Source organism: Wasmannia auropunctata, unplaced genomic scaffold, assembly GCF_000956235.1.
Source record: "Wasmannia auropunctata unplaced genomic scaffold, wasmannia.A_1.0 LD336033.1, whole genome shotgun sequence".
In the NCBI taxonomy this organism is placed as follows: Eukaryota; Metazoa; Arthropoda; class Insecta; order Hymenoptera; family Formicidae; genus Wasmannia; species Wasmannia auropunctata.
In genome coordinates, this window is record NW_012026857.1 from 389,913 (window position 1) to 415,455 (window position 25,543).

Genomic DNA, 25,543 nt, shown 5'->3' on the forward strand with positions numbered 1-25,543 from the left:
TGAATTTGGCGCGGAAGTCCGCCGTCGCTTCCGCTTCCGGTGGGGACACTCGTCGGTCGGCGCCGCGCGCGCGGCGGCTTCCGGCTCCGGTGGAGCGCGCGTGACTTCGCGCGACCAGCTGCGCGACTCCGGACTCACTTCAGATGCCTCCGAGCTGTGGAACGAGGCGGACACGCGCGCGTTTGTTGTGCCGAGCGCGAGACTCGCGGTGTGCCGTATTTTTTTCCCTCGCACCCTCCTCTCTGCACGGGAGAACAGGGTACTCGCGGTGAGAGGTGAGACTCGTCGCGAGAAAATCGCCGGTTGACCGACGTCGAACGAGCTCCGCGCCTCGAGGGAAGCATCGTCGCCGTCAGCTCCGCCCCCCCTCCTCCGTCCACCCTTCCCTCCCGTCGCCCGATCTTCCCATGCGTCGCCCGAGCACGCGGTCGAGCACGCGCCGACCCGAGATGCGCCACCAGGTATTTATGTAGTACCGACCACCGCCGCCTTCGAGCGTCGCACACCCGCCACCCTCGGCAATCCTCCCCCTTCCCCCGCCCCTCCGTCACGTCGGTGAGGAGGAAACAACCACCCCGGCGAGAAGACTCGTCATCGTCGTCGTCGTCGTCGTCGTCGTCGAGCGGCGAGGGTGAGAAGGCGAGAGAGGAGCGAGCAGGAGAGAAGAGGAACACACGCGATTCCTGGTCGGAAGTGGAACCGCTGCGATGGATCAGAAACGCGTGTACAAGTTAGTGCTGACGGGAGGTACGTAACAAGGGGGGTACAATCGCGTCTCTCCCCTTCACCTCTTCCCCTCCGCCCTCCCCCCTCCCCCTCCTCCTCCCTGGTGCGTGCGACTCCACCGAGCTGGAGTAGATTAGGCACGGATTGATACTCCTCGTCGAGCATGCATGTACATACGTTCTCGAATCTGCCCTGATTGAATCTCGCTAAATCATCGGGACATTCGGAGAGCGAGAACGAGTCTGCGGGAGTAAAGCATGCGGTGCGGAGTGCCTCCCATTGATTTTTTTCCTTGGCATTTGCATATTTTGTGTACTGGCAAAATGTCGCGCTCTCTCTCTCTCTATCTCTCTCTCTCTCCCTCTCCGTCACTGAGGTCTTTCATCAGATAATTTTAGAAAATCTTTTGCGAATACAAATGTGTACCCCGATCGAGATAGTTACAGTTAAAACTCGCACAATGGCACCGCCACATATTTACCTTGGTCTATTTTACATATTTACATGCCGCATATTTACCCCTCGGTCTATTTTCAACACCTCGCATACAAACTTTAGACTTGGACTAACAAGTGACTTGCAAATGCCTCCGTTCCTTACGTCTCACTCGCCTCGCGTTTTCGATTAATCCGTCAATTTCCACGAAAACTTCCGGCTTCTATTATTTCGCAATATGTATGCATATTCACGTGTCTCTCAAGCATTCCTGCTAGCTCGACGGACACGAAAGAAAAAGTGCTCTAATTAAGAATCGTTCTTCCGAGTGAAATCTCGAAGTTTGCCAAGTCAGGAGGGGACGGGGTATTAATCGAGACGCAATTTAAAAAAAATAAAATGAAAAGTCTGAAAAAAGATAAGGAACGATGAAATAAAATAAAAAAATCTTGTAGCACACGGGAACGAGAGATCTCAAAGTACAATGGAAAAATCTAGAGTTTACGAGAGCGAAGCACGTGTGCTTGGCTCTTTGAAGATATTAAAGATATTCCCAGTCGTCGTTTCCCTTCCTTGCCACGTTCTTCAGGTAGTCTTCGCCTTCGAACGTGAAGCACTGTGGCGCATGTGTCCTCCTGGTTTTTTTTCCTTTTTTTCTTTTAAAATCCTTTGCTCCGACACGATCGCTCGCCTCGTGTAATTTCCTATACTCGCAACAGACACACGAGAATAGAACACACTGCACGTGAGAAGTTTATTTCACGCGCGAGAGGGATTTTCTCGGAGAGACGGTTTTTCCCCGGCCGGCGCGTGACGACGGGCGCACGTGGTGCGAAACCGCTCGGCGGTTTCTCTTGCGCTTGTTACTTGGATCAAGTATAACGAGCATATAGGTAGTCGGAAGCCCAGAAAGTCGAGAAAGAGAAGAGGGAAACGGAGGGAAGCGTGGTAATTGCCGGCACGAAAGCGCGAACTTTTCGTCCGTGCGCGGAATCGCACGGCCTCGTTTATCGATACAATAGAAATATAATTCAATATAATTCTCTAAAATTGAATTTCAATGTAACGAAGTTCTGGCGTTTTTCCAGTAGCGAATTCTATAGCGCTCCCGGTCCTCCCCCAAAAAAAGTTCTGGCGAGGAGACGCAAAGAAACGGAGAAATCTGAAAGTAGATGCGAAGTGCCGTTGCTCTTATTGTTACGAAAATGAATTAGTGGACGGATAATTTCAATGCAAGGTCCAGAATCCTGTATTCCTGTTCGACAGAATGAAATATTGTTCGAAATTCTTGAAAAAAAAAAAGTCTCAATTGAGAGAAAGGAACTCCGGATTAGGGTGGAAAGAATTTTCGTACAACAAAAAACATAAAGGAGACATCCCGTCATTTTCAGATCCCTTATTGTTTTTTTCATACGGCGAAAGAAATGCAAGTATATATAGTGTCGTAAAATCTTTCCGTTTATCGAAATTTCGGTACCGACTCCCGGGCTCATCTCGCCGTTACGTGCGGCTGTGGCGTCGCGCCGCACTGTCTCTTGCCGTCTCCCATGTAACGTTTTGAAACGTTTCGTTATCGTAGCCACGCGCGGATGCCGATCGATTCCACGCGCCACGCAGGGACACGCGGTCACAACTGTACCGGGTGACCCGGGAAAAGGGTCTCGCCAAGGGAGCGGGGCTCCGTTTGCATAAATTTTCGTCTAATCCAAAGGGTAAAACTTTATCCCTCACTCGGTTTTCATTCGATTTTTTTTTTTTAATTGGTTATTCGCGTCGCTCGCGTTAATTTATTGATTGTTTCGCGTTATATTGTACCGCACAGCGAAAGTCTCATTTTACTCTTATTACGAAAGTAAGCGATAATTTCAATTGCAAGGTCGGGGATTGTATACCTTTCAACAGAATGAGACATTGCTCGGAATCGATTCTTGAGAGAGAGCACTTCGGTTGGAAAGAAAGAGCCCTCCGGACTTGGGAAGAATGGAAAGAAAACATAAAAGGAGGCATGCCGCGTCGATGAGACTCAGGCGGTCGGCATTACTCATTGTTTACTGGCGATAACCGATGGTGAATGTGACACGGATCCCCTGAGTACCGTGACCGGGACGTACACGCTTTTCAGACATCTCTCAGACGTTCCCGCCGCCTGTATGAGTCACGATTATATTTTTCCTCGGCCTCGGACGAACGATATTTCTTACGTTTATCTCATTTCAGCGGATAAAAACCGGAAGCGAACGATAGCGCGAAACGACTCGATAGCCTTGTGTTGGATTTGCGGTTTTATCGTTGACGACGCGTTATCTTTTTGGTAGCCAAGAGTTATCTGGCTGAAAAAGCCTATACGCTCTACCACATGACATAGCGAGAATTGTAAGACGCAATATAACTTAACAAAACTTCGACAAAACTCGAAATTTAAGCTGTTTTGGTATATATGAATAGCAACATATGTAGGTATATATAGGGGAATCTTTTAAAATAAACTTGCGCCACGTGCTCCTTTTTATCTTGTCAGAAATTTAAATTTCATGCGAGGGTGACACAATAATGTGTCCCAAAATCGGAGGCAAATGAGATACTTTTAGACACTAACTAATACACAACTCGAATGAAAATTTCCTGCGTAACAATCCTCGTCATCTGAATGAAAAATAAATTACAGCAAAAAATCTTACAAAAGGGAAGTTAGTTTTCTCAAAAATAAGTTCAAAGTTCAAAAGGGAAAATTCTGTTGTATTTTTTACGAGACGTGCGTAGAAGACTAAGGAATTCCGTTCTGTTTAGTTTTGAGATAAGGGTGATATTAGATCAGATTGAATATCTCTTATGGGAAAGAAGTCTGGGAAATGCCTGGAATTTTTTGAAGATCGCTGAGCTCGCGCGCGGTTTATTTTCGGATCGGATCGGTATGGTGACTCGGGGAGGAGGGAGGGTTCAAATTCGCCACAAATTCATCCCGATGCATAACGAGCGTGATGCATAACGTCGCGACGAGTTAATAGCCGTGCCGAGCGCGCGCGCCAATTACGTTCAATTTGTCTTTTATTGGCGTCTGCCTTTTCATACGCTCGTCGTTTATTTTACGTAACGAAAGGAAGAAGGAGACGGTAATGTCGTAAAGTATTATTTGAAGAATTCACGCGCGCGCGCATATATCGCGATCGACGAAAATTTTTTCAAGATTTCGCGCAGCACAGTCTATCTAACACGTGTCTGCAATTGCAGGACCATGTGGTGGCAAGACAACCGGGCAGACCAGGCTGTGCACCTTCTTCGAGAACATGGGCTGGAAGGTAGGTAGAACCCTCTTCGAGGCTTTAAAAATCAAGTTTTCGCGAGAGAAAGAAAGAAAAGAAAAAAAAAGAAAATAAAACACAGAGATCTCCGATTGCGAGTTTTCCCCCCTAACTGACTTTTTTGCTTTTGCTCTCTCCGAGCGACGCTCGCTCGATTCCACGTTAGATTCAACAATCGACAGATGCCGTACAGTACCTTAACGTACATACACACAGGGTTGTTCGTTATTGATGATATAGCCGAGAAGGGGATGATTATTATTCTGTATATAGAGTCTCTATCGTATACAATGTACCTTCCAGAAATCGTTCGACTGTCGCGTGCTGTACGATAATATTCGAGTCAAGGATAATGCATTACGGCATAATGTAGCCTTTTTTTCCATAGCTCGTCTCCGTCTCTTTCTCCGGAGCGAGATGGTACCTTGCCGCACAGTGAGCCGTAACTGCGTGTAGAGGTTGATACTAAAATATTAGCTCGTCGAGCTTTATGGAACGTATACTTACTTTTGATCGATTTAACGTTGAGTCTCTCTTAAAGAGAAGGAAAAATATAAGGAAAAAAAAAGATATCGTGACAGCAATGGTCTTTGAGCTCTAATTGAACGATGATAAATTAATTTCTCACGAATTGAATTCAACATTGTAAGTCTGAAAAGAGATTTCAAAGAGAAAAATAAAAAAAAACGCGATTTAGCTTCGGGGGATCTTACCCTTCGTTTTGGATTCGATAGAGCGGTGGTTGTCTTCTTTTTCAGGTGTTCCGTGTCCCCGAGACAGCGACCGTGCTGCTCAGGTATGCAATTACACGATCACAAGTTTACAAAAAAAAATAAATAAAAAAACAAAAAACGAGAATGAGAAAAAGAAAGAAGTTGGAACGAGAGTCGACCCTCTCGGAGACGATTACGGTTTTCTTTCGAATTAACCCTGGAATGTGCCCTCACGAATGAAGCGTATCAAGAACCGAAATAGACAGAGGGATAATTTCGGAAGATTGAAATTACACGTTGCGGAAAAATAGTCTGGGATTAATTTGAAAATTTGTCGAAATTACAGGGAGAGTACTATGAACAAAGATACACATAAAACGCTATCAAGTCTCGCAAATCCCTGCGTGCGTGCGTTTTTGCGTGCGTGCGTGTGTGTGTATGTGTGTGTGTGTATGTGTGTGTGAATGCTTCACACATTGCAGGGTTAAAAGGAGTTTTCGAAGACCGAAATAAAGCCGTTCGCCCTCGCTCTCGTTCGAGTCAAGTATCGATTGTATCGTGATGAAAAAAAAAATATATATATCGCGGGACATGCTCCGGCGAGTAAATGTTAGAGTGAAGCAATTTGCGTCTGCGTCTCTCGAAAAGCTGCGCAGAAACTTCAAGATCACTCAACGGGAGTCTCTATATAGAGAGCTTACTTATACGAGTTTGCACGTTGTTTCAATTTCGAGAGAAATAGAGCATTGGTGGTGTAGAAAGACGGGTTTTTTTTTTTTTTTTTTTTTCCTTTAGAGAGGCGCCTTTTCAGAGATAGTCTTTTCAGAGCGCGTAATGACGAGCGCCTCTCAATTACCGCTGCCGGTTGCAGCTGCGAGATATTTAAGACCGTCCACGTAGCGTCGCAATTGCGTTGCAAACGTTCGATTAAACTCAATTAATGAACGCTCGCGCGTTGCTGCGCGCGTGTGTCTATACACAATTGTCTCATATCTGCTGTCTGCTTTCTTTCCATTTCAGTGGCGGCATCAAGTTTTCAGACCTGAACGCGGAGGAGGGTAAGTCTGCTGATTACATCGCTTTTACGCAATCCTCTTTTCTTTCCTCTTTACACTCGCGTGATCCTCTTCGGCTCTTCGACGTATATAATTCCAAAATCCGAAACGTAATATCTCCAGTAACGTATAGACGTGCGGAAATTAGCATATAGAAATGATTTTCGATCGCATGACGCGAATTCTCGAGGCTGTAGCTGTGCAGTGATTGATAATTAATTAAGGAAGGATCGAGAGAGAGAGAGAGAGAGCTAACTGACTTGACAGTTCTGGGATTCGTCCATCCGGTCAGAGTCGATAATCGCATACGGATTTTAACGGATTAACTGTCGATCCGTTTCTTTTATTTTTTTCCCGCGATTTTATGAAAATAAACGAGCGTGAGAGGACGGATGCGTTTTTAATGCGAGGCGTTATTTCTCGCCTCAACCTTGCAGGGAAATCGCAACTTGTAGACATATTACATACCCCGGTAATACGGTAACGGATTGCGTCAACCATCGCAATCGCGACGTGAGGACAAACGCGGACGGAAAAATCCCAAGCTTCAGCAGACGGCGCGGGCCGAGAGAGGAAGAGAGGGAGGAGGAGAAAAAGACTCCGCGTCTTGAACTACGGCAAAAAAAAAACAAAGAAAGATAAAGGAAACCAGTTCGACCAGGTTGTGTCGCGTATGGAAACGTCGGACGCCCGAAAGCTTCGCCGCACGCGGATCTCCTCCCGCGAGAAACGAGACGCGCGGAGCGGTGCCGCGCTAAACGTCGTCGCGTTTGACGAGCGCGGATCGCCGCGCGAGCTCTAAGCTCATCTCTCGCTCGCGACAACGGGCAGCCCGAGCCCGAATTGCATAACGTGCGAAATTCTTGGCTTACGCTAAACTTGGCCTTCCCCGCGCCTCTCGACGATGGACGCGAGGGACTTTGTCCGCGATTACGTGAAATTTCATTATATTTGTCCGCGATTACGTGAAATTTCATTATATTGCCATCCGTCCGCCTCCCGCAATCGTGTGTCAATTGGTCGACACCTTTCGATCCCTCACCGTTCTATTTTTAATCTCTTGCACCATTATTTCTCCCGCGAATAACTTCGTTACCTCGGGCGCAGAGCGTATTGTGTGCGCTCGATCGAGCTGTCGGCGGTGCGCTTCTCTCTCCTTTTTTTTTTAAATACTTAAAACGTCCTACCTCTCCGCCGGGGAGGACTGAAAGGTTTTTGCGTTAACGTCGGCAGATAAGATAATAAATTTGCGCTACGCCGGTGGTCGCGTCCGCGATTGAAATGTTCGCTCGCCCTTACGTAAGACGACTTCGTGCGACTTTAATCAGCTCGCCCTTGAACGGAAACGAACCGGCACGTATGTCAGGCTTCCCCCGCTTGCGATTTATGCATATACATTTTATCACGTCGTATATATCAAATATACCTACTGCGTTGCGCGTCTCTTGTATACAGTTTTGATAAGAGCTAGAATGTTTTTTTTTTTCCTTTACGAAGTAAAACCGTTCCATAATTGAGCACGAGATAATTTACACGATACATTTTGCCGTGTTAAAGTGGCGCGATTCTTTCACCAGAGACGCGTACGTGTGACAGCGCTTGCAAAACGTTCGCGATTTCTCGAGTCGACGGTAAATTTGCGGAAGCATAAAAGAAAAAGAGATAAATTTAGAAAACCTTAGTCTACGCTGCTTGCATTCGCACCTTAAATTTCGTCACAATGGATTAGCACTTCTTGAAGTTCTAAAAGCTTAAATTTTTCAACTCAGCTCAGCGTTTGATTCCTCGCGGACCGTAGTTAATTGAACTGACGTTTCTTTTTTTTTTTTTGCGTTTGACGATGTTTGCGACGAGCCTCGAAAAACTAAAAAAACGTTGAATTATCATCGCCTCTATTTCTCACCGTTTGTCATTCCGCGATTCTTTCGCGAGGGAGAACATTCGTCAGTTGGAAAAGGAGAAGAAAACAAAAATGAAACCGATGATGTTCGTGAAACTCGAGTGCGGTAACGCGACACCCGCGTGTTTCCTTTACTCATTGTCGACGATATTAGATCCTCGACATTAGTCAGTTGTTTTTGTCCAAGCGAGAAGAAGTTTCATTTAGTTAAAGAGAAGATTGAGAACAACGTGACAAAGAATATAGAGAACAGTCGAGGAATTCCAAACTCTGACGTCGGTCGCTGAAGTTAAATTCGTGTCCTCGTATCTAGCGAGAGAGACTCCTTTCATCAGTTTCCTTTCAACTCTGTCTATATTTCCCTCGCGATTCGATCGTCGGGCGTGCAAAGGCGAGAAGGCGTGATATTCTTTGCAAACTCGAGTCTCCGGGTCCCCAATGACGACGTGAGGCCAAGATCAAGGTTGATTCTAGCGGAGACTCCGTATCCCTCGTACGCGAGATTTCCGCGTCTAGGTCGTAGGAGCGAGGCGAGATGGCCGGAGATCCTGGAGGTCGACTCTGGCGTGGGTGAGTCCGAGTAATCGCGCTAGAGTGTGGCCTGAGACACGATGAAACGTAGGTGTAAGACACACAACAAGGAAGTTGATGATTGCTTTGAAAATATTTGAGCTCTCTTTTTTATCGATTTCTCTATTTTCCATCGATTTTTCACCGCGGCGTGTCGCTTAAAAAAATATTTCTTAATTCTGATTGTCTTCAGCGTCTAATATATTATAATATAAATCGGCGTCGAATTTATTATAATATAAATATATATTATAATACATATTTATTTTAATATAATATATTATTCTTGATTCTTTTTAAAAAAATTAACGATTTAGGTTTTTTTTTGAGGAATTATAGGATAAAGAGTAAAATTTTAAAATTAAGATTGTTAGAGTTAAAGTAAAATTAACGAAACTTTCAATCTACGATCAGAATTTTGTAAAATTAATTTCTCTATTAATATCTTTCCAATTTACTAATTAACAAGTCGATTGTAACATCGATATACACTTTTTCATGCCGTCCAGTAGACGTAGGAGCTTATTTTATCCCGTAGCCGCATCTTCCTGTTATTATCGATCGCTTCTCGCAGTCCCGTTTTGTGCGCGTTGGCAATATTATATATTTTATTTACTTTATTTCTTACATTTCTTTTATTTTTACACTTCATTGTGTCTCGGCCTTGGAACGCAAGGCACTCTAGAAACTCACGACGAGAGACGAATCCTTGCTTCTCTATCCCGGAATAAATCAAATCTCTTCATCAGTTAATTATAGAATTATCCAAGATATATCTTTCCCTGCATTCTTCAAAATTAGCCAGATAATACAGACAAAATTAACGACCTATTGAATGTATAGATAATAAAGATATTTGTATATCAAATAAAAATCGAAAAAAATTCGCTAATTTCGTTTTTTTTTCTTTGAACGAACGAGGATCGTCCGCCCGTCTCGCTAGAATCTCGCTTGAAAAGGACTCAAGTATCAACAAGGCCTAACTCAAGAGTTGTCTTTTCAAGAGACAACTCGATTAGTATACTCGCTATAATTTTCAAATAACACCGAGGAAGTTTATTGTGCTTAAGCATTTCTAGGGCTTTCTTCCTTAGAGCTTCGGGCCGCCTTTATCGAGTTAGATGACGCGATTATTCAGGCTAGCCGGCTTCAAGTATCGCCGAGGCGTCCACGTGCAGATCGTCCTGTCCACAATAACAATTCGTGGGAGAACGTTCTTCGTATAATATCGCATTTTCTTTCGTACGTGTGTTGCAGCATTCAAGTTTCAGGAAAATCTTTTGCGCACGATGATACAAATCGAGAATACGTTCTTTCAACTGGGTGAGAGCTGTTCGAGGAATTGCCTGATCATCTGCGATCGCGGTGCGATGGACGCCTCCGCCTGTTAGTACAGATCTTCGAAAATAATTGAATTAATTGCGACTTTCCCCTCCTCCCGGCCCCAGTAACGAAAGATTAATGAGAGACATTTTGCAGTCATTTCGAAGGATAAGTGGGAGCTTATGATGGCCTCGAACGGATGGAACAACGTCGAGCTAAGGGACAACAGGTATATTAAAATTAAGCGTACAAGAAAATTCGTAAATTCGACACTCGTCCCTTGCCTTCGAAAGATCCGATTTGAACATTGACAAAATAATATTTTTCATATTTTTAAATAACTTTTTAATAATATTGCAGATTCTCTGTTTGCGTCATATTTTATTCTCTGCAATAAAGGCATTCTGTTTTGTCTTCCCTCTATTGACCAGGTACAACCAGATCATCCACATGGTTTCGGCAGCGAACGGTGCCGAGGAGTTCTACTCCACGGAGGAGCACGCGTGTCGCTCTGAGGGCGTCGAGCTCGCGCGCGAGCTCGACTACAAGGCCGCGGCCTCCTGGGTCGGTCATCCGTACTTCGACGTCATCGACAACTCGCAGGATTTCGAGACTAAAATTTGCCGGATGATCGAGTGCGTGTGCCAGAAACTGGGCATCGACACCGGCGACCGATTGCTCGCCAGCAGCCGCAAGGTCAAGTTCCTCGTGACGGCGCCGCTGCCGGCGGAGAGCGAGTTCCCGCCATTCCAGGACTTCGACGTCGTGCATAATTACCTCCAGAGCAACAATCCCAAGATGCAGGCTCGTTTACGCAAGCGCGGCCAGAAAGGTGAATCACCGTGCGACACAAGCTCTCGTCCTTCTTCCCGACCCAATTATTTATTTTATTCATTTAACGACCCCTCCACGGTCCTCATCATGCTCGATTCAGGCGATGAAAATACAATTTGAATTTTTCTATTCTTCAAGGCCACTGGTCGTACATTCACACGATTCGCCGACCGAAAATGTGCGGCCAAGTGATCGAGGTGAAGACCCAACTGACGCACCGAGACTACCTGAACATGTTGGCCCAGCGCGACGATTCGCATTTTACTATCTTCAAGCGTCGCCGTTGCTTTCTCATCAACAATCAGTATTTCCAGTTAGACATATACAGAGAACCGGCGCATCCCAGGTAATAGCTCAATATTCCCCACGGTTGAATGAACTAAAACGTTGTGAACTGAAATTCTATCTATCTTCGATGAAAAAAATCAGTTCTATATCTATTTATCGGAAAATCGATAAAATATAAACTTAGTCCAGGACAACGTATGACTGGCCTCTCTATGCTTGCCAATAGCGAGAAATACTTCGTATAAATATAGCTCGGTTATAATTAAATTCAAGATTTCTCGGATTAATTAAATATTAAAACAGACTCTCTGCATCTCAAAAGATTGAGATAGAAAAAGAGACATCGTATTATTATTCTGAATGATGTAATTTTGTGCACAGATGTCGAGGCTTGATGTTACTCGAGACGTACACGGCGTTGACGGGTGAGGAGTTGAAAAACACTCTGCCTCATTTTCTGACGATTGAGAAGGAAGTCACCGGCAATCCGGACTACAGCATGTTCAACCTCAGCTTACGCGAAGAATGGAACAGCACCAATAAATATTGCCACAACATGCATGGTATTGTATTTAAATCCTATAACTGGGATATTTGTTGTTACATAAGCGCTACTTTATATTTTTCTTGCATAAGCACTACCTTATATTTTTTGTTATATAAGCGCTATTTTATATTTTTGTTATATAAGCATATTTGTCTCATATTTTTCCGTATCAATTATACTCTAGAAGGATTTTGGTACTAAACGTAGAAAGACGGCTCGATGATTTAAAACTTTTTCGGCCATTCGAGCTTCGTGTACTTCAATCGTGCTAAATAATAGCGATTATCGGAATTTAACTAACTAGAATTGGCTGTGTCTGAACGCAAAACAGCGCTTGACACATTTTATTTTGCAGGCACCGTGCAATTGGCAGATAATCAAGATAAGAAGAGTTTGGCGACCGAAATACAAAGCAATGGACTCGATTGCAAACCCGGCAAGGCATCGAATTCGATTACGAATCATCAACAGACGATCGTGAACAAGAGCGTTAATGGCGCACAAAACGGTCTGACGAACGGTAAAGCAACGCTCGACGAGCGATGTAACATTAACGGCGACGACCAAGAGCCGGAAATTCGCAATGGCGATTCGACCATAAGGCACGAGAAGAGTTTGCGAAAATTAAAGGTCGACAAACCGCGGGAGAACGGATTTGGCAACAGTCTCTAATGGAGGGACGTTTGCGGAAAGCTAACAAAACAATAAAGTCTCTTAATAAACAAGCAATTCGCTAATAATTCCGAACTGATGCGGGGACTTGTTATCAGTATCGGCGCGAATTGTCTGAATTAATATTGAGTAACCAACAACTACTAGCGCGATAGACTTCTAAAATTTCACACAGATAATATCTATTTTTTAATCAAACTTGCGTGTCGTACTTAAGGAATTTTCGTGGAAGGTCTTACGGCCAGTTTCGTCAACGTCGATTAAACTTGGATCAGAATCAGGATCCAGCGTTAAATCTATCGAAAATATTGACGAGATTTGCACGAAAAAAATCTCAAGATATTTCAGATTTTTAAATGATAAATTTTTCATTCTCTCTAACATTTCTTACAATTTTAAAAAAAATTTCTTAAAAATTCCAGATAAAAAAAATATATTTGGAGGGAAATGTCGATTAAAGTTGTCACTTTCGTCCCTCTCTCGCGTGATATTTCATAAGTTTCTCCATAATTCACACATCGTTTCTTTTTGAATTTTCATAAGAAAGAGGAGATAAGGAATGAGCCGAGGAAGAGTAGGAGATGTGGACTGAGCAAAAGTTGAAGTTACGCGACATTGATGAAACGAGGTCCTAGCTAAGTTTTCGATACAGCTGCACTGAGACGAGCGATGTACATTAACGCACCAAGTATTTGTACTTCGCTTTACTTTATTCAAGTTTACTCTTCAATATTGCCTCAAGTATTGTCTAACAACTTTTGAAAGCTCGGAAGAACGATTGTGATAGAGAGAAATGTGCGTATCGTATTACAAAAAAGAAAAAGAGATTAGCGTTTGTGCGGAAACGCGAATCTTAAGAAAGAGAAATATCGAGTATTTGAGACAGCAATGCTATCGGGTCACATATCCTACGAAATAATTAGAAAATTCTCTTGGGACTGTCGTATCTTTTGGAATATATAGGAATTCAAATGTGTTTAAATATCTCGTGTAACGTATTTAATGTCAGAAAAAAAGAAAGTCACAAAAGATGTTAAAAATTTATGTTCCGATGAGTGATGTAGTAGCATTTTATGATACGTAGGTGATACCATTAATGCAATATCGAAGTTGCAGGTTTTAAAGTGAGCTATCAGATCTTTACATCAGCACTTGTACAAATTTTTACATATATTAAAAAGAAATCGATTAAGATATCTTGCAAAATCCTTGAAGCACGAAGTCGGCACTCGCGACAACTTTAACAAGTTGCTCGTGGACAATGCAATCTTTTAATTAGGAAAGAAAGTTGTAAATTTTTTAGAAATATTTAAATTAAAATCTGCTCGGTTACAGAATAGTTTTTTGTTTTCTGATTTTGAGAATTGAAGATACACACGAGGCTGTTATTCGAAATACTTTCGAGTAATTAATTCTCTTTTATCGTCGGGCAAACCAAAGCTTTTTCCCTTTTTATAGAGTATTCTCAAGCTTTTTAAGATTTGTAAATATATATATGTATTTTTTAGTCTGTAGGAATTTCGAATCTTTTAGATTTCGAGAAATTTTAATCTGATAACTCACTCGAAAAATATGGCAATGGCGTAGAACAGCCTGTTGTTGCAATCGTGGCGAATTCTTAACGATCGAATATATCAGTACTTAAATAGGTGCTTGCCTATAGAGTTAAGTTAATTGTATATAATGTGGCGCTATTATTTTTGTCGAATTTACCATTTCTGTGATTAATTGTAATATGTGTTGTCGATGTAACCGCGAGAGATCTCACAGATAGCGGGACGAGAGATTTACCGGAGAGAGAAAGAAAGGGATGACGATTTAGAGAGGCGATTTACGAGATCCCCGTATATTTTGCTCGTGACCCTGAAAAACTTGGTGATGAATTCTGCGATGACGCTTATCCACACGTGTCGCTTTCGCATTTTCTACACGCCAAACTACATCATTCACAAATTTTTGCCACTGTTTAGAGACGAAGTGCCTGTGAAACATTCATTCGCGAAAATAAAGAGAAAGAAATATATATGTATATATATATATATAAATATATATATGTATAAAAAGAAACATGAAAGTCTATATTTTCATTCGATGATGCAACAGTGAGTTATCAACGCGCACTCAGTTTACGTATAGATAATGGATCTGAAGGACAGAACATTGTACCCATATGCGTCTAATAAAACAATGTCACGTGCCTATCATGTTTTATATATCTTCTATATACCGTGTGTTAAATTTATCCAAGACGGTTCAAGAGATTTATCTTTTTCTAGAAAATTTATTTCCCTATTACCTTATCGATTACTTCTCTTATTTAATAATTAATTTCTGGATAAAATTTCATTTAGGAAGGTTTCCAGATGTTTCGAAAAATAAGTTTAAATGTGAAAAATTAAAAAAATGTATTTTTATTAATTTCTATATCTTTGTATTCGTATTTCTATATTTTTCTATTTTTTTTGTAATTAATTAAATAAACTTGAAATATTTGCTTTTTTTAAACTATGGCAGTCTTCTAAAATTTATACGTGCTTTTTTTATTACATATATTTTATTAGTATACTGGCTATAGAGGAAAATACAAATTAAGCAAGGCATTGTTTCAGCACAGCTGAATCATTTATTGGCAACCTGTTAGAAATCCTCGGAAACGAGGAGCCTCTTTTTTTTTGAGTTACATAAATCAGTTTACATAAATCCTTGTTTTTCACTGCTTCTATTTTGATCTATTATAATTGCTTTTATTTTCTTCTTCTTCAACAGACAATTAACGTGTTAGTAAAACACTGTTCAACCACTGTTTAACCACTAGAGGTGGATAAAGTTGGGTAAACATCTAGTTTGTCAATGATCCTTCTATTTCGTTTCTATCCATTATCGTAACGATCTATCATCGTAATTATACTTCCTCGTTAGAAAGATTAATGTATTAGTAAATGACTTTTCCATCGTATCTACAGATATTGTAATTACATCTGACTTAGAGTACCGAATTTGTCTCGTATCGATCGCAGTATATAAGGAAATGTAAAACAAACAATTTATATCTTATAAAAAAGAGGGATGTAATTAAATAACTGGATTAATCCTAAATTCACAGAAAATGGAAGTATTGTTGTCAGGTCAGGTATATATAGGATGTTTCTTCGTACGTGGAAATGAAGAAATACGGAATCGGGGAGGAGAGGGGGGGAACGTACTCCAAATTCGTCGTAATATCTTCGCGTGTTATTACAATATATATTCCGTGTACGGATTCTATTATGTGGAACGTTATTTTTGGTATTCTCACGAACAGTATTAGTAAGTATTTAGCAAATAACTGGAGCTCCAATAATGAAACATGGGAAAACAAGATAACGAGAAGACATGTCCTACGCGTTCGTAGCGTTCACAAAAGACGAAGAATCTCACGAAGGTTGCACACGCGCCCGCATGCATCGTCTTTTGTGCGAGAATTTTTTCAATGAGAACAAAAGTTTCTCAAATAAAGTTCCTACTCTACACATCATACGTTTGTTCACAATGGAAGCATAAGTTGAAATCCCTCCTTTTTCCTTTATAATACATCTATGTCGATTTTGTTCACGCAATCGTTTCAATTAATCTAAATCTTAGACGAGATACGCGAGTCTCTCATCGGCTTACGGATTCCTCTTTGATAAAAAAAACTTCGATTCTTGAAAGCGTAATACTAGAGCGAATTTAAAATTATTCACATAATGATCTTTTTTCTTTCTCCTTAATTTTGATTTACTTCGTCATAATTTCTACCTTTTGAAATTTCTTTCGAATTATTATTATTTTTTTAATCCCTTTTCTTTATCATTTTCATCAAAAGGTTCATCTGTACGATCTGTTTAGTATTATGCTGCGGGAAAATTGCGCGTACTTGCCGATTTGCCAAAAAGTACGACTCGGCTAGAAGACAATTTAATTCTCTCCTACTACTAAACTCCTACTGCCAAACGAAGAAATAGTATTCATCTAGTTTTGGTTTGTTGCTGCTGCTGCTGTTGTTGCGCTTTGAACTGCTTATAGACTTTCTTACTCGGAAGCAACAATTGGCACAGGCCGGGCCTTTTCTTACGCTTTCTGTTCGCTGTCTGATTATTTTCCTGATCCACTTCGTTCTCGTCGTCGTTTGCGGGCGGCGGTATCTGCTGCAGCAGCAGCAGCTGCTGCTGCTGCTGCTGCTGCTGCTGTTGCTGTTGCTGTTGCTGCTGCTGCCCGTTATACCGAGTTTGACAGACTAGCGTCTCCTGTGGCGTTCGCAAGGCCTCCAATTCGGCCGCGCTGCGATGCAGATCCGAGTCGTGGGCGAAGGTGCAATTGTGGCCGAAGCGGCAGCGGCCCTTCCGATAGTTCCAGCAGATCTTGCGGCCGTTTATCATCTTCGTGTCGTCCAGCGTGGGCGTCATCTTCACGTGCTTCTCCAGGATCGCGCTTTTCGCCCGCTCCGCCTCGACGAACGGGTTAAGGAATACCGAGGTCCTCGTCAACGTGGACGCGCCGTTGAAATCCGGCGTGGGCAATGGAAGCTTTTCTTTGGAAGCTGCTGTTTCGTTTACTCTCATGTGTCCACCGTTAGCCGTGTTATTATCCTCCTTATTAAACCCCTCTTCCTCATCCTCCTCCCTGTCCTCCGACTCCACCTTCTCCTCACCCTTAAAGCTAACGGTGAGGCAATATCAGATTACAAAGAACAAGCCGTATTCTGTACGTATATATACCGATTGCTGAACTTAAAATAGATGCTTAGCAAAATACATCTTTCAAATTTATAATATATACTGTCATTATAGTATTGAGGGAACTTGCGACTGCATTCCTTAATCCTTAATGTAACAAATCTCGCGCGTTCCATGATGCAAGCATGAATCATGGATCTGTCAAACTCTGATGTCTCTTGTTGTACAATTTAATTTGACAGATGCGAGCTCCGTTAGTCCGTTAGGTGAAAATATTTACGAGCACCGGGTGCGCGTTTCACGGAGGATTAAAACTGGAGCGGAATCACGCGTTCGCACGATCTGTCAAACTCGGATGTCTCTACTCGTTTTATATTAACAGATGCGCGAGCTCCGTGAGGTGGAAATATTTACGAGCATCCGTGTGTGCGTTTCACGGAAGATTAAAACTGGAGCGGAATCGCGCGTTCGCGGAGCGCGAAGAAGAAAAAAAAAGAGGGGAAACTAGGGCACAGAGAAGCGATCGGAGGGCGGTTTTGTACGCAATGGCCAAAACTTACGCATTAATATCCGAAACGTCATCGTCGGTCTCGCCATCCGAACCGGAGGAGGTCCCGTAATCCGCGACCAAGGAAGCCATAATAACGAATTTGTAACTCAGTCGATTCTTACAAACTAGACGATCCTAACCGTACGAGCTAATTAATCTAATCATCGCGCGAGGCCCCGACCAGACGCTGACCACAGGGGGGCCAGCAAACCTTTGTCACGGCGTCGTCGTCGATGAATTCGCGACGTAGCGTCGCAGGTAGCGTCATCTGACGACGCGCCGCGGAAGTGTCGTGCCGTGCGACCGATGTCGCGTATCGGCGGATCAGTCATTTTGTCAAGGGCATATCAACGTGCGATAATTATACGTAAACGATATATATATAATTAATTGTTTTACTCAAGTGCAAGCTCTTTGTTTTATCTCAAAATTCCCAGCTGTGTAATTTGTTGTCCGTAATCTAAGTTTTCTTCCCACGTATTAAACGGCGAAAATCAATTTTTTCGGTTTAATCGAGGTTAATATATACATCGGTGGAATTTAATGAAATAATACAGGCTCGATAAGTTAATCGTCGATTAGATTAATCGGAGTTCAGCTCTTCGATCGCGCTCAAAATTCACCGAGAGACACGCGGGACGAGAGGAAATCTGTCCGCGAAGGATTCTCGGTACCGATTGGTCGAGCGCGTCCAATTGGTCCAACGCAGTTTCCGCGTTCTCCCCGGCAGGGAGCGGGTCGGTCCGGCGTTCTCAGAAGAACCCGACGTGGACGTTCCGCTCGGTCGACTCTCCCTCCCTCTTGCCGTGCGGATCCGTCTCGCCGTAGTCGTCCACCGATATAAGTGCGATTGTGATTATTTTCTATCTTCCCGATCTTCCCTCGTATATCGTTGACGCGGCGAGTGCGCGGTAAACTGCGGCTGTAAACAATGGCGGATCAGCAAGAAAACAAGGACTTCAGTGACGACGTGGCGGAGCAAAATTTCGAGAAGAACGGCGAGGCCGAGAGCGGCGGTACCGGCGGTGGCGGCGGGGACGCCGTGGAGAATGGCCAGGACTCGCAGGAGGACAGGTAAGGCTCTCTCTCCGTTCGCGCCCACCCCGGCCCCTCGAGGCCGCTCTTGCCCGGCGACCCTGCCCGCGGGCCACGGGCACGGCCCGCGCGGCGCCCGACGCATCCCGGCCAGCGAATCGGCCGGGGAATCCGCGATCGCGACCCGGCCGAGGCGTTTTCCCGCGAAATCGTTCGGCGTCCCTCGCGCGGCGGCGGTCTCGCTGCGCCGACACGGAGCTCGGCGACAAAATGGCCGATGGGCCGCCGATTCGCGGCCGCCGAAAACGTAATCCGCGCGCATCGGCCGCGCTCCGGCGGCCGATCGCCCGCCCGCGCGACCGTCCCGCGTCGCTCGGCCGCGACGCGCTCGCCGGTACGCTTCTTTTTTCGTCGCCCGGCCGGCCGCGGCCCCGCGTATGTATACACGTACGCGGAGTTACGTTATTGTTGTGCCGCAGCTTGGACGCGTCTTTTTTTTTCTCTCCTTTTCTTTCTCTCACGCCGCCGCCGCCGCGCCTCCCCTCCTCCCCGTTTTCGGCGAAGAGATTGCTCGCGTCGCGTGTTTCGCACGTTGTTCCCACGCTCACGTTCGATTTTTTGCCGCTTTATTTATTTCCCTCCCGCCACCCCTTGACTCCTCCCCCCCACCCCCGCTCGTTTCTTCCCGTTGCGATAACGTCGTTCATGCTCGCGCGTCGTTTAGGAGCGCAAAGAGAGAGAGAGAGAAAGAATACGCGGGGCACGACAGATCTGACGTCACTTTTCGGAGCTCGGTTACCCCCCTGTGTTATCGCACGAATGTTTACAAGTTAGATTATTTTTATATGCAAAGATATAAACAAATGTGAGTTGTACAATTTTTTACTGCGTCCATACCGATATGCACTCGTAGTAAATCCTGTTTGAGACATATAATATTTATTCTTTGTATCGCTCGTTTACACGAATGTAAAAATAAGGTAAATATATAATTATATACTCATTACTGCTGTGATTACAATTACACATGTGTTGTATTACTTATTATGAGGTATGTGTCCATCTTTTTTTTCAAGCTTTCTAACTTTTTTTTGTAAAAAAAATTCTCTTCTTTCTGTTCTCACTTAGCCGATTAACTTTCTTCTAGTCCTATAATTAACGGAGGGCAGTCACAATTCATCATTGATAAAAGAGTTTGTATGTATATGTAGATCTACTTATATATATATATATATTCTGTAAGAAATAACACTTGTAACTGTATTTCTTATATTTTTTTTTATAGAGTATAATTTTGAAATCCACGTTTGTGAGTCGAGTTACGAGTCTCAACCTTTTCTTATTCACAGTACAGTTTACGGTCAAAAATTCATGATTTAAGTCATTTGCCTCGAAACGATTGACAAATCCGTCCGCAAATGCGCAATTGTCTGGGATCTGTCCGAATTGAAAAAGTGAGACGCTTCGTGAAATGCGAGCTATTTGGGGTCCGAAATTATTGTGAGCGATCGAGCATCGAGTTCTCAAGTTCCATCCATGTTACGTCACGACATACGAAAAAAAAAGTGCTGGAGTCAAGTCGAGTTAAATGTTTAACTTGAGATCGAAAAATAAAACGTGTGTCGCCAGGCGACACGCGAGCGTACTTTACCTGCTGCATAAAGTGTTTACAGAGTTAGAGTAATTTCCGCTGATTCGAGTGTGATATATTTGGATTATTTGGGCATGAGCAAAATGCACAGAGACACTAGGGTCAATGCAAAACATCTCCAGTAGGCTCCGGAACGCCATTAACGCAGTTTCTGTGACTTGGTCTGCAGGTGGCAAAACGTCCCAGTGCGATTATGGCGGGCTGCTTGCAACCGGCTAACTGTGACCTGACCTGACAACAGATACCGGCGAGAGACTGGTACCCATGGTATTTATCATCAACAATAGATGATATATGAAAACGACATATATAAACGTATCTAAGTACAGACTTTACATCCGCCGGATAAAAAAAAAGCAAGGTTTTAAGGAAAAGATAGAAAAACAGCAAAAATGTGTACATATTGCAGCTTGTTATTTGAATATGAAAAAAAAAAGTCTATGAAAAAGTGCATCCTCTCTCGAGACTCGAGACAAGTATCGTATGTAATGTGTAAGCCTTCTTGACGAAACTGTAAGATAAAATATCTATATAATATAATATATATGTATGCGTACGAGTGTCTGATGTAATGCACAATAATGTTGTTTAAAAAGAAGTCCAATAAAAAAAAAAGCAAAGAATGAGAGTGATAAGAGCAAAAATAAAAGCAAAATCGTGCAATGACCAAATAATGTTAATAATGTTGTAATGTGGAAATTAATTTTTAGCTTTTCCAATATAGAGTTGCAGTACGATCTACCACATGCCACTAATTTTGGGCCAATTAATAATCGGGATTTTTTGTAACTGTAGAGAAGTTTGTTTGTATTTTCTTTAGGGGCAGCCGTATCTCAACTGGAGTCGTGTAGCTTATTTGGATCATCGTTGTAAACAGAGTACTTTGCTTTCTTTGAATGCGTTTTTTTTCTACTACACTCACACACATATATACACATATGCATATGTACTTTTTTTTTTCTAAAACTTTTCCTTTAATATTTTTTTTCACGAAACTCTTGTTGTATATGGTGTTCAAATCCGAGTTGACCTACGTGGTGCGCAATATCGCCGTCTCTCCGTAACTTCAATTTTACTACGCTATCTCGCGTAGCAACTGCGTATGTAATTTGTACAATAACAATAATACATTTTAACTTGATAAAAAGTTCATTTGTTCTAGGGATGGTATTATCTTGTAAACTTTTTTAATCTCTCTCTTGTTCAAGTAATAACAAGCCTTGTTCAGTCTCAGACGCAAGGAACGTGTTTATTTTTCCAAATCTTACAATGTAGGGCAACACCTACATTGTGTGTGTGTGTGTGTCGCTGCAATTGGAATTCCTATTTCCTGCATTTGGAAACACGAGCGGTTGTCGTGTGCTTGTTTAAATAATAATAAATAAATACCACGTAACTTTTTGCAGTGCCTTTTCCAGATAGCGTCATGGATCATCAATTGCACTCTGTTAAATTGTAGTTACGACTTTGATTTGCACAGGAATGACATTAATAAATCGACATTAAATTCATGTAGAAGCAATTAATTTAATTTAACATCTATAAAAAGATCTCTCTGTTCTTTCTTTGGTAAAATAAATTAGTTCCATTGCTTTGCAGGTTGACCGGAAGTAATCAGGACTCTATGATTGATAGGCACACTCAATTTCTATTTCTCTCTTTCGTTTATCTTTTAATAACGTTGTGTGCCTATAAAATTTCAAGTAATACTACCGCAGTTTTATAGTATAGCACCGCGATAGCGGTTGGAAAGTTAGGGCGGCAAAACGCGTTATTCTCCATTACATTTACTTAAAAATTTTATTTCTGCTTATTGTTTACAGGAAATTATTTGTCGGTGGCTTGAGCTGGGAAACTACTGACAGTGAGTACCCTTGATTTTACTCTTAGTGATTTGCAATCGTCAATAAGTTGCATTCCGGAAATCATGGATCTTTATTTCAATCTGTTTCAGAGGAATTACGAGAACACTTTAGCACATATGGCGACATTGAGAGTATTAATGTCAAAACAGATCCTAACACAGGAAGATCGAGAGGTTTCGCCTTCATTGTCTTTGCCAAGGCAGAAGCTCTCGACAAGGTAATTTCTTCCTTTCCCTTTAATCGGTAATTATTAAAGCGAAAAGTTTAAAGCGCGCTGTGAAACGGATCCAATGATTTCTTGCAGATCATGTCAGCCGGTGATCATGTTATCAACAACAAAAAAGTCGATCCTAAGAAAGCGAAAGCCAGGCACGGAAAGATCTTCGTCGGTGGCCTCTCGACGGAACTTTCCGACGACGATATCAAGAAGTTTTTTTCACAATTTGGAAATGTAAATATGGGAACGGATACAAAGAGAAATGAATTGAAGGAAAGAGGAGTCATCGTATAATTTCACTTCCAGATCGTCGAGGTAGAGATGCCGTTTGATAAGACAAAGAACCAAAGGAAAGGTTTCTGCTTCATTACGTTTGAATCCGAGCAAGTGGTCAACGAACTTCTCAAGACGCCCAAACAGACTATCAATGGAAAAGCTGTAAGTTTCGTCGGTCTTTCGTCTAGATCAACGAGAGGAGTTATTAAACTTACAAAGTTTCAACTCCTACAAAATTCATGAATCAACGAATGCAATCGTTCTTATCGATTTCGGATTTTTTGTTTGTTTGACAGGTGGATGTAAAGAAGGCGACGCCTAAATTGGATGGGATGGGCGGTATGCGTGGCGGGATGATGGGCCGAGGTAGAGGTGCCCGTGGCGGTCGGGGTCGCGGATTCGGCGGACAAGGTGGTTGGGGACAGGGCTACGGAGGCGGTTATGGCGGTGGCTACGGACAAGGCGGCTACGGCGGTGGGTACGACGGTTACGGTGGATACGATTACTACGGCGGCGGTTACGGCGGTTACGGTGGTTATGATTACAGCGGATATGGTGGTGATTATCCTTTGTTTCTCTTTTTACCATATATAGCCGATATAGTAAATCGAATTTGTGAATTTTAAGCAATGTCTCAATGGGTGAGGTACTTTTTTTCTGTCATGAAAAATGGTCAGTATCCTGGCGATCTTCGGAGAGTATCCTTGCATTTTTTTTTTCCAAAATTTCGCTCTTCGAATTGGCCGGTTTTTTTTTACACAGTCGCGATGTTTATTTTTTTTTATTTTTTTTAATACATGCAATGCATTGAAATCTCGATGATACGTGCGGATACTGACTCCATTGTACCATGTGTTTCATGAAACGCAGATGGCTATGGCTATGGCGGTGGTAATTACGAAGGTGGCTACGCGGGCGGTCGCGGTGGTGTACGCGGTAAAGGTACGCATTACAGCGTTCCTTGATATACTTTTACTACCCATCATTTTGTATTTTGCTCTCTTTTTCTCTCTGTTATATTTAGCTTTTGCCACCGCTAGAATTGCACCCATCCTTGTAACCCATTGATTGCAACGAGAGCAAACTTAACCTCCTAGACTTACAGTCTGATAAAATATAATCTCGACGTAAATTTCGATTAATCTTGGCTGTAGAAATATCCGTTAAAAATAAAGGGAAATTTTATTTGTCTTGCTTTTGTCATTTTTTTGCTTACAAATTCATGTTGCTTAATCATGTTGTTGTAATAACAATAAGAGAAACCGAGGAGAGAATTACTAGAATCCCAGAGAGATGCGTATCAAAAGGAAGAGACATGGAATCCGAATAGTATGCAGCTTACTACCTCAGCCTGTAGCCTCTTTGTTCTTACATTTATTATCAGTAGATATCCTCTTCCGTAGTACTTGGTTGTTGTTAGTAGCGTAGTGTATTCTTTACCGAACATGTGCGTGCGTTACGTCATAAGAGTAATCAATCTATTTCTATACGTTCATTATCTCGTGTAATTATATTTGTATAATTGTAGCTGCAGACTTGCGCTCGTAGAGAGATGAAATAAGACTAACGGTACAGTGTTCGGCGTTGTTGCAGGTGGCTCAGGCTACGGCGGCAAGCAGAGAGGAGGTGGTGGTGGTGGTGGTCGTCAAAATCAGAGGCACCAGCCGTACTAACGAAAATCCTCACTCGCGAACGCAGTGCAATTCGCGTTGTAACCGCTGGTGAGTTGCCGCCCACAATTGAAACTCGCGGTCATTCTCGCGTCGTTTTTGACTCAAGAAACATGTAGCGGCAATCTCTTTGAATATCTTTTTTTTTGTTCATTTGTTAATTATCATCATTAATGTATCTATATTATCTCTTTGTGGAAGCGCAACGTTATAATTTAAATCAAGAGTTCCGGTTTTCATTTTTTTTTCTTTTGTTAATTCAATTTGACAGCCATCCAATGAATATATTTTACAACATGATATGTAAATTACAAATACACGGCACGCATATACACATGCACAACACACTTAGGACTACTTGATTTTTTTTCACAGGTACTCTTCCTCACTACTACCGATCTCTTCATTCGTCCAATCATCATTCCATTAAGCCGCGCCCCCCTCCCCTAGCAAGAATTTCGACAATTTTTCAACATTGTGGACAGCTGCTGCTACGAAAAATCCAATCACCGAAAAAAAAAACCACGAGACCGAAGAACAGCAGTAGTGATTTCATTTTTGTATTTAACCTCCGATTTATTATCCCGCGTCTATATGCTTTCCTTTCTGCCGTTTGTAGTAATGGAGCTTGTGTCTCATTTCTCTCTCTCCTTTTTAATAGTGCGTTTTCTTCGGTAGAAAAGCAAGCATATAAAAACCATCGACAGATTTTTGAATGTAATACCGAACAAAGCAGTGAAGTATCCAACAGTATAACAATCTTGCAAGAAAAAAAAAGTAATGCCGTATGATAGATAATGGAATAAGAATAGTTGTATAAAGATACAATGTAAGCACGACAAAACACGTGCCTCGTGAGAAAAATGCGTCGTTATTGAGGAATTGCGCATCCAGAATTATTCCCATTAATTTGAATACCTAATCCTGTCCTATATAATATCTAATAATATCTCGTCCCCGTTATACTTAGAGATTAGAGATTGGGTAAGGCGATCGACGATAAACAATTTTAACTCTATTTGCGATTGACTTGAATGATATTTTTTTGCAGTATTTTATCAATACACGAAGACAAAACTTACTAACTTTTCGTTGTACGATAAATAATTTAACGAATTAGAAGCGAATTTTTACTTTATATTAAGCAATTGAGTTTAGAAATTTAATATTCGGTCTTTGAATTAACTTGGAATTTTTCGTCTCACGAATGTTCGCAAAAATTT

The 25,543-nt window shown here is 42.3% G+C and overlaps 3 protein-coding genes across 5 annotated transcripts; 2 read left to right on the forward strand and 1 right to left on the reverse strand.

The window, feature by feature from the left end:
- The first annotated feature begins 92 nt into the window (after positions 1 to 92).
- LOC105452322 lies at positions 93 to 14,566 on the forward strand. Of its 2 annotated transcripts, XM_011693314.1 has the most exons (10): positions 93 to 747; positions 4,390 to 4,457; positions 5,219 to 5,256; positions 6,194 to 6,231; positions 9,956 to 10,084; positions 10,178 to 10,250; positions 10,453 to 10,853; positions 10,994 to 11,201; positions 11,525 to 11,706; positions 12,046 to 14,566. In XM_011693314.1, the coding sequence occupies exons 1-10, from the start codon at positions 708 to 710 to the stop codon at positions 12,360 to 12,362; spliced, it is 1,494 nt and encodes a 497-aa protein (XP_011691616.1). In that variant the 5' UTR covers positions 93 to 707; the 3' UTR covers positions 12,363 to 14,566. The 2 variants fall into 2 exon arrangements, with proteins under 2 accessions (XP_011691616.1, XP_011691617.1); XM_011693315.1 differs by lacking the exons at positions 93 to 747; positions 4,390 to 4,457; positions 5,219 to 5,256; positions 6,194 to 6,231 and adding an exon at positions 6,241 to 8,591.
- A 398-nt stretch (positions 14,567 to 14,964) lies between these two features.
- LOC105452324 (putative cyclin-dependent serine/threonine-protein kinase DDB_G0272797/DDB_G0274007) lies at positions 14,965 to 17,860 on the reverse strand. Its single transcript, XM_011693316.1, has 2 exons — positions 17,617 to 17,860; positions 14,965 to 17,039 (listed from the first exon to the last, which is right to left on the reverse strand). The coding sequence occupies exons 1-2, from the start codon at positions 17,694 to 17,696 to the stop codon at positions 16,349 to 16,351; spliced, it is 771 nt and encodes a 256-aa protein (XP_011691618.1). The 5' UTR covers positions 17,697 to 17,860; the 3' UTR covers positions 14,965 to 16,348.
- A 521-nt stretch (positions 17,861 to 18,381) lies between these two features.
- On the forward strand, positions 18,382 to 25,202 carry LOC105452325 (RNA-binding protein squid-like). Of its 2 annotated transcripts, XM_011693317.1 has the most exons (9): positions 18,382 to 18,680; positions 22,116 to 22,156; positions 22,247 to 22,374; positions 22,462 to 22,608; positions 22,681 to 22,812; positions 22,947 to 23,208; positions 23,521 to 23,592; positions 24,244 to 24,371; positions 24,696 to 25,202. In XM_011693317.1, the coding sequence occupies exons 1-8, from the start codon at positions 18,538 to 18,540 to the stop codon at positions 24,321 to 24,323; spliced, it is 1,005 nt and encodes a 334-aa protein (XP_011691619.1). In that variant the 5' UTR covers positions 18,382 to 18,537; the 3' UTR covers positions 24,324 to 24,371; positions 24,696 to 25,202. The 2 variants fall into 2 exon arrangements, with proteins under 2 accessions (XP_011691619.1, XP_011691620.1); XM_011693318.1 differs by lacking the exon at positions 23,521 to 23,592.
- The last annotated feature ends 341 nt before the right edge of the window (positions 25,203 to 25,543 follow it).

Coding starts and splice junctions, on each gene's coding strand:
- LOC105452322 (XM_011693314.1), top strand. CDS start 708: ATGGATCAGAAACGCGTGTACAAGTTAGTGCTGACGGGAG. Junction 6,232..9,955: donor AGACCTGAACGCGGAGGAGG/GTAAGTCTGCTG, acceptor CGTGTGTTGCAG/CATTCAAGTTTCAGGAAAAT. Junction 10,251..10,452: donor GTCGAGCTAAGGGACAACAG/GTATATTAAAAT, acceptor TCTATTGACCAG/GTACAACCAGATCATCCACA.
- LOC105452324 (XM_011693316.1), bottom strand. CDS start 17,696: ATGGCTTCCTTGGTCGCGGATTACGGGACCTCCTCCGGTTCGGATGGC. Junction 17,040..17,616: donor GACGTTTCGGATATTAATGC/GTAAGTTTTGGC, acceptor CCTCACCGTTAG/CTTTAAGGGTGAGGAGAAGG.
- LOC105452325 (XM_011693317.1), top strand. CDS start 18,538: ATGGCGGATCAGCAAGAAAACAAGGACTTCAGTGACGACGTGGCGGAG. Junction 22,609..22,680: donor TTTTTTCACAATTTGGAAAT/GTAAATATGGGA, acceptor TTTCACTTCCAG/ATCGTCGAGGTAGAGATGCC. Junction 22,813..22,946: donor AGACTATCAATGGAAAAGCT/GTAAGTTTCGTC, acceptor TTTGTTTGACAG/GTGGATGTAAAGAAGGCGAC.